Here is an 8390-nt window from a genome sequence, read left to right as displayed (position 1 = left end):
TGAGATAAGTTAACGGCGCTTAAGGGTTTCATACGATTGGATTGGACCGGCTGACGATGACCTTTTACCATTGGGTCACCAGGATAACTTGCTAACGTCATAAACTATATATAAACAATTGAATAATAATAATAATAATAATAAGATTGGAAGGAAAAGGAAGATCCATGACCATATTGAGTGAAAACGATTACTGAATCTTCTTCTCTTGTTCAATTATTATTCTCTCAAACCCTAATTCGTTTCACACAAACAAAGACACAAGGTATATATCCATCTCACTTTACACAGGTCCTTTTTTCTATATTATTATTATTATTATTAATCGAATAACATTTATTCGATTAATAATTTACTATTGCAATTGCAATTGATTGATTTCACATTCCAATTCATCCACCCAATTTGCAGGTACAACTTCTGTAATTCATAATTTTTATTATTGTTTTATTATTATTATTCAGATCTTCAAAATTAGGGCTTTTTTTGGTACCCAAAATTAATCTTTTTTTATCAATTTTTAATTTTGTTTTTTTTACCCATGTTGAAATTGATCTGGGTTTGTTACTGGATGCGTGTTAATTGAGTTTTTTTTTTTTTTTGAGTGTGTGTGAATTTTACCTAAAAAAGTCGAACTTGATTCGGGACGGAACCGTAACACCTACACTGACATCGCCGAAACGAGAAAGGATCCGAGATGAGGTGGTAACTCAGTCGATATCGGTTCATTGTGTGTGTGTGTTTTGAAGTAATTTTACCTAAACAAGTTGAACTTGATTTGGGACGGAACCGTAACACCCATGCTGACATCGCCGGAACCGAGATGTGGTGCTAACTTGGTCGATATCGGTTCGGTTTGTTACGGTACCGTGAATAAAAGTTTTGTAGCTGAAGTTGAAATGCTAAAAGGTTTGTGCCGAAAGTATAAACCCGCGAAACTTTGGTGGCGAAAGTTGAAAGTTACTTTTTTACGTTTTCTTTTAATAGATATATAATCTTATTATTTATTAGGGGTGGGCATGGTGCGGTTTTGGGCTAAAACCAAACCGAAAACCAAAACTTCGGTTTTTGGATTTTTTGAAACCGTTCGGCTTTTGTTTTGGTTTCGGTTCGGTTTCGGTTTTTGCCATTTGTGCTTGAAACTTTTAGTCCGAAAAAAAAAGCTGGCAAAAAATAATTAGTTTAGGTATAAATAATTTTGTTAATTGTTAACTATTATACTATTATACATTTGACCAAAAATGTTTGAGTTACATAGTTATTGAGCCCTATATGGCATTTATTATTCAAGCTTTGATTATGTTGCTATTGTTTGATGTTAATGGTTTGTTAAGTGTCAATAGGTGAGATGTGATTTGGTGTTAGATTGACCTAATTGTGAGTATTGTTTTCTATGATTAAAGCATTAATTTTTAATCAATTATTTAACTAGACATGCCTTGCATCTGTTATATAAACATCATGTTGATTAGCTTTTTAGATGTTGATAGCCTTTCTTGATGTCACACGATTAGAAATCGTATAACATCATATCACTATAGTTCATGTATTAGTTTTTAAGCTTTGATTATGTTGCTTAGTGAGCAAAGTTGTTTGATGTTAATTGTTTGTTAAACGTCATTCGGTGAGATGTGATTTGGTGCTAAATTAACTTAATTTATATAGAAAATGGAACTAAATGTCAATAAATTAATTATCACTAATTTTTAATTAATTATTTTTCGAGTCACAACTTGCATCCGTGCTATTAACATCATGTTGATTAGCTTTTTAGATGCTGATAGCCTTTCTTGATGTCACACGATTCGAAATCGTATCATATCATATCACGGTGGCTCATATAGTGTGATTACACGCGTATAGGCCATGACATTTCTTATATAATCTCATCGATGGATTGCGTAAACATGTTTTCTTCATCTGATAACCTTTTACAACGCGTGCTATAATTATCTTTGCTATCTTATGTAACATATTAATATATTATTTTCTTAATTTTTTCATAAATCTTACTCAAATCAACAGTATCTTTTCCTGTACTGTCCATATTAATTGCAAATTATTTTGTACCTTTTTAATAAATTCAGCTTGATTTATCTAGGCCAGGGTCCCCATTTTTTTACTACTTAATTGCATTATAGATGTTTGACTAATAGTCAAACACTTATGGAAGCTTGATGTCTTTTTAAGCCTTTGATATTTTAACATCTTCAGGATAAGATATGGAAGGATCAAGACACCATAGTTTGGACATGGTTTTAAGAAACTACAAGCTCGGGAAAACACTCGGTATCGGTTCGTTTGGAAAAGTGAAAGTTGCAGAGCACGGTCTTACCGGTCACAAAGTTGCTATAAAGATTCTTAACCGTCGTAAGATTAAAAACATGGACATGGAAGAAAAAGGTAGAGCAACATATTGATAACAATAATTTCATTTCTTAATTGTTTGACCTAGGAGTGTGCATGGTGTGGTTCGGTGCGGTTTTGGGCTAAAACCAAACCAAAAACCAAAACTTCGGTTTTTGGATTTTTGAAACAGTTCGGTTTCAGTTTTTGTGTTTCCCTATTGGTTTCAGTTCGGTTTTGGTTTCGGTTTTTGTCATTTGATCTTGAAACATTTAGGCAGAAAACAAAAGTTATGCTGAAAATAATGAATTTAGGTATAAATAATTTTGTTAGTTATTAACTAAGTGCCTATTATATATTTGGCCAAAAGTATTTGAGTTATGTGTTTATTAAATTCTTACAAATTACTTAGAATAAAACCAAAACCGTCGGTTTTTGTTTTGGTTCGTTTTTTTCGGTTTGAATTTTTCGGTTTTTAGGTTTCGGATCGGTTTTTTCGTTTTCTTGAACACCCCAAGTACTTTGACTTTATAAAAATGAGAACTTTAACGTTCTTTTGCAGTTAGAAGAGAGATCAAGATATTAAGATTGTTTATGCATCCACATATTATTCGGCTTTATGAGGTTATAGAGACCGCATCAGATATTTATCTTGTGATGGAATACGTGAAATCTGGTGAGTTGTTTGATTACATTGTTGAGAAGGGCCGGTTGCAAGAAGACGAGGGCCGTAAGTTCTTTCAGCAGGTGATTTATTGGATTCTTAGTTTCTTATCATACGTTACTTTTGTTAGTTTTTAATATTTTTCAAGTGGGCCCTACAGATAATATCTGGTGTGGAGTATTGCCATAGGAACATGGTGGCTCATAGAGATTTGAAACCCGAGAATCTGCTTTTGGATGCCAAGTGCAATGTCAAGCTTGCTGACTTTGGTCTAAGCAATATCATGCGTGACGGTCATTTTCTCAAAACAAGCTGCGGAAGCCCAAATTATGCTGCCCCTGAGGTATGGGTTTATGATCTTTAAGGGTGTAAACGAGCTGAACCTGAGCTCAACTAGGCTAGAGCTCGGCTTGTTTAACTTACGAGAGATCAGTTCGGCTTGTTTAGAACTCTATTTCTATAGCTCAAGTTTGACTCGTTTATTATCGACTAATTATTTTATTGACATTTATTTCCGTTTTTTATATAAATTTTAATTATAATTTAACATGTAGCATGACATATATTATTTATTTATTTTATCATAATTTTATATACAATAATAGTTATTATACCGTATGTTTATTATATTGAATTCAAATTATATAAACAATAGGCTTGTCTAGACTCACAACTCACAAGCCAGCTCGAGCTCGATAAGTGAAGCTCAGGCTCGGCCTCGCTTATCGAACAAGCTAATTTTTAGGCTCAGCTCTTTTACAATAGGATTGTGCAAAAAAAACCGAAAATCGAAGTAACCCGACAACCGAATCATATCCGTAAGCAGAAATGACCGAACCGAATTGTGAATTTAGTTTTCGTTGCGGTTATCGGTTCCACAAATCTTGCTTATTCGGATAACCCAACTGAAAATAACCGGTTTAATCAGATAACTGAACCGAATAAATCGGTTTAGTCGGTTGAGTTGAATTCAGTTTGTTTAGAGGTTTTACCAAGGTGATCACGAGTTTAAAAAACATTAATAGTTTTATAATTTAAAATTTGTTTTGTGTTAGGTTATATCTGGAAAGTTGTATGCTGGACCCGAGGTTGATGTGTGGAGCTGTGGTGTTATCTTGTATGCTCTTTTATGCGGGACCCTTCCTTTTGATGATGAAAATATCCCTAACCTCTTCAAGAAGATTAAGGTAAATATTCATTCAAACTGCGAAAATCGTAACAGTCGCTATTATTAATTATTTTATTATATCAAAACATGTTGGTTTTTTGTTGTTCAGGGTGGAATATATACACTCCCTAGCCACTTATCACCCGGTGCAAGAGATCTAATCCCGAGGATGCTCGTGGTGGACCCCATGAAAAGAATAACTATTCCTGACATCCGTTTGCACCCATGGTTTCAGGCTCATCTTCCCCGCTATTTAGCCGTGCCTCCCCCAGATTCCATGCAGCAAGCAAAAAAGGTTTGACTTTTTTGTTGACCATTATATGAAGTGGTCTTTCGGTGATTAAAGTGATTTTGTGCGTACAGATTGATGAAGATATTCTTTTAGAGGTGGTTAAAATGGGATTTGACAGAGACGCCCTCTTGGAGTCGCTTCGCAACCGTGTGCAAAATGATGTAGCCTTTTTTTTAAATTTAAATTTATGTTAATAGATTTTAATATTTTATATTACATTATTGCTAATTCTTGCATATTATTTAGGGTACCGTGGCATATTATTTGTTATTGGATAACCGATATCGTCACAAAAGTAGCTATCTTGGAGCTGAATTCCAGAAACCTATGGTTAGATTGTTTTTCTGTCTCGTAAATAGGCCCGTAAACGAACCGAATGAACACAAACAGAGCATGTTCGTGTTTGTTTGTTTAACTTTAACCAAACAAACGATCGAACACGAACAATTAAAAAACGGGGTCTTCTTGTTCATGTTCTTATGTTAACAAAATGAACATGTTTGTGTTCATTTATGTTTGTTCGTTAACAGTATAAATGAACGGACATAATTGCACATAGATAAACGAACATAACTGAGCTAAAACTAGTTAAAGGTAATGCTAAGAACAATATGTGGGCCTAAAAAGTTATTAAAACTAGACTAAGTTGTAACGGGTCTAAAAAATATTAATGAATATGTTAATGAACATAAACGAAAGAACTTAAAAAAGGTAAACTAACGAACGCAAACGAACAAACGCTCATGGACATAAATGAACGAACAAGACATGTGTTCATGTTCGCTCGTTTATGTTATTTCATTTATTAAAATAAACAAATATAAATGATATTTCTGCCAAACGGTTCACGAACTGTTCAGTGAACGTTCGATTCGATTCGTTTACAGGCCTACTCTTAAACATCTATATATGCATCTATGTATACATATATATACATATGTACATACGTGTATATATATATATATAAGATTAGTATCATTTCAGAACTCCAATAAAGTTAAGAACTTCTAGGAACTCATAACAACTAAACATTTTTTTAATTTTTTTCATATATTAACATTGCTTGAGGCTAGTTTTACCATATATAAAAAAATTTTATTACATATACAAATCACAAGTTTACATATGCATAAAATTTATGTAATAACAAATTTACATATATGTAAATAAAAAGTTAAATACGTGTAAAAACTAATTTTCATAGCTGTAATCGTAAATGTAGATATAAAAAGTGTTAAAACTACACTCAAATAACATTAACATACAAAAGTTTTTATAAAAAACGTTAGTTATTAAGAGTTCCTTCAAATTCTTAAATAATTTAAGAATTCTGTAATGATACTCATCCTATATATATGTGTGTGTGTGTGTGTTTGTTTGTTTGTTCATCCAAAATTTCTGTTTTATATTATACTGGTTTGTGATTGCAGGATGGATTGAACCGAAACGAGGCTGCTAGTTCAATAATGTCACCACGGTCAAATACATATTTTGACTATCAAGGGATTAATTTTAGGAGCCAAGTAGATAGAAAATGGGCTCTTGGGCTTCAGGTGAAGTTTCTCTAAAATAAGTAAAACAAGAGAAATTAAAATAATTTTTTTTTCTTGTTTTCATGGTTTACAGTCGAGAGCGCATCCTCGTGAGATAATGACAGAAGTTCTCAAAGCCTTGCAAGAACTAAATGTGTTTTGGAAAAAGATCGGCCACTACAACATGAAATGCAGGTGGGCCCCTGGCAACAACAACAACTCTATGCAAAGTAATAATTACTTTGGAGATGAGTTGACTATTTTGGAGACTGACGCTGCTTTGACTTACCCGAACATGGTCAAATTTGAAGTCCAGGTAACGTGGTCAATTTGAAGTCCAGTGTATGTATCTGTGAATGCAGTTTGATTAATCTGTTGACTGAAACATTTGATTGCAGCTTTACAAGACCCGTGAGGACAAGTATCTGTTGGATTTGCAGAGGATTCAAGGACCGCAGTTTCTGTTTTTGGATCTCTGCGCTGCGTTTCTTGCACAGCTTCGTGTTCTCTAGAGCGAGTGAGCGGTTACTATAGCGTCATCATTGTCATGATTATTATGATGATGATGATGATGATGATGATGATGAACAGCTTTCACCCTGAATTTGTTGTGGTGATGAAAAGCTAGGTTGTAAATACCAAGTTTTTTGTTGTTTTAGTTATTTATGGTACTGTACTATTTTCTCCAGCCTCACATGTTTATTAATAGCTGCTTCGCTTTGCGATTTAATTTTTTATTTTTTTTGATGCATGATAATTATAATTATGATGATGATGGTGCCTATGTATATTGATGCAATAGTTGTATGTGAGCTCTTTAGTAAATGTACTGTGTGAAGTTGCATAGAGTAAAGAAAGGAAGACCGATCGATGTTAGGGTTGAATTATGCGTCGACTATCCAAAGCCTACTTCAAAATCCAAATGCGAGGACTGTAACTGATCGTTGGATGTCCACTGTTGACAAGCTGTTGCGCCATGAATCAACTGTATAGTGCATTTTTTAAACTGCTGTGCCACGAATCCACCGTTGACAATTACCTACGCATTACTCATATTAACATGTATTAAACGGATCGACTCAAAACATGACATGAACGTGACACGGTTTTAAAACCAAAACAACATGAATAAATATATAAGTTAGGTTCCGAAACTTTTTTTTTTTAACATTGTTTGGAACGCCCCCACCCCAATACTCGGGTGGGCCTTCTTGAGACGGGATGTTAACTGTTTATACTAATTTTGACGCTCTAAACCTGACTAACTCAAGAACACCGTTAAAGAGAAAATCCATTATTGTAGGAAACCCCCTTGAGTCAAGATTCGAACTTGTAACCTTAATATTCCAAGTCTTAGGGTATGTTTGGCAAAACTAGCTGGAAGCTGAAAGCTGGTAGCTGTTAGCTGTAGCTTTTTAGATATATTTAGGTGTTTGACAGAGTAGCTGAAGCTTTTTAGATATATTTAGGTATTTGGCAGAGTAGCTGGAACTTTTAATAAAATTAATTGGGTGCCAGCGCGGTGCGGCGGAGTGCGCGCGCAACCTAAGATCAACCGCATAATCAGTGTCAGTACGTGATTCACTTGATATTAGTGCACGCATAACCCGAATGCAAACGTATACTTCGTGCAAAGACAGCAAGCGTGTAATCGTGGCGAAAATCAAGAAACAAAACTAAAATATACAGTAATTTCAAATAGATAGTTTTTTAAAACAACATCTTTTGATTTAAAACTCCGACCCGACACCGTTTTTAATCTGAAACATGTTGGCCTGGCCCCTTTTGACCCAAAACCGTACCGACACGAACTAAACTAAATTAACCCTTTTTTATCGACTCGTTCCGACCCTAATTTGGTCTTACACATGACCCGAGCTCTTCTGACTCGACTTGTTGCCAATCGTAACCGGTAAAGAAGTATATCAATATCATACTCAAATTAAAGAGAATAAAATGCTCTTTTTTATGATGTAATGTGTTTAAAAAAATATTAACGTGTGAAAAAGTTATGGACTTTTAAAGAGTCATGGGGGTAGTTAGTTTTAAATAAAGGTAAAATATGTAACTATTATATAAATTTATAAAAGTTGATGAAAGTTCAAGTAGCAAAATTGTAAAAGCTTGTAGTTTTTTCTCAAACGCTAGTAGTAGTAGAGTTTAGAAAAAGAGCTTTTTCTACAAAAGCTTCAAGCCCATTGAACCAAACAAGGTTTTTTGTTAGGTAGGAGCTTTTTCTCAAAAGCTTGAAGCCTCTAAAAGCTCCTAAAAGCTTCTTGCCAAACACACCCTTAATCATCACCCTCATGCCATGGGACCGGAAGGTAGACCGCACTAGGGCTGTTTCAAAAAGCTTGCGGCTCGAAGCTCAAGTTCATGACTCGCTTG

The 8390-nt window shown here is 34.2% G+C and overlaps 1 protein-coding gene across 2 annotated transcripts; it reads left to right on the top strand.

Annotated features, from left to right (window-relative positions):
* Window positions 1-352: 352 nt before the first annotated feature.
* LOC143579818 (SNF1-related protein kinase catalytic subunit alpha KIN10-like) lies at window positions 353-6628 on the top strand. Of its 2 annotated transcripts, none has more exons than XM_077063008.1 (11): window positions 353-411; window positions 2215-2403; window positions 2909-3093; window positions 3171-3353; window positions 4066-4197; window positions 4288-4473; window positions 4542-4631; window positions 4717-4800; window positions 5901-6023; window positions 6097-6318; window positions 6401-6628. In XM_077063008.1, the coding sequence occupies exons 2-11, from the start codon at window positions 2223-2225 to the stop codon at window positions 6512-6514; spliced, it is 1500 nt and encodes a 499-aa protein (XP_076919123.1). In that variant the 5' UTR covers window positions 353-411; window positions 2215-2222; the 3' UTR covers window positions 6515-6628. The 2 variants fall into 2 exon arrangements, with proteins under 2 accessions (XP_076919123.1, XP_076919124.1); XM_077063009.1 differs by lacking the exon at window positions 353-411 and adding an exon at window positions 1350-2066.
* Window positions 6629-8390: the final 1762 nt, after the last annotated feature.

This window comes from Bidens hawaiensis, unplaced genomic scaffold (assembly GCF_021521415.1).
Source record: "Bidens hawaiensis isolate Kalapana, Puna unplaced genomic scaffold, B.hawaiensis_p1.1 tig00029987_1, whole genome shotgun sequence".
In the NCBI taxonomy this organism is placed as follows: Eukaryota; Viridiplantae; Streptophyta; class Magnoliopsida; order Asterales; family Asteraceae; genus Bidens; species Bidens hawaiensis.
The sequence above is the reverse complement of the archived record's forward strand: the minus strand, read 5'-3'. Positions and strand labels throughout refer to the sequence as shown.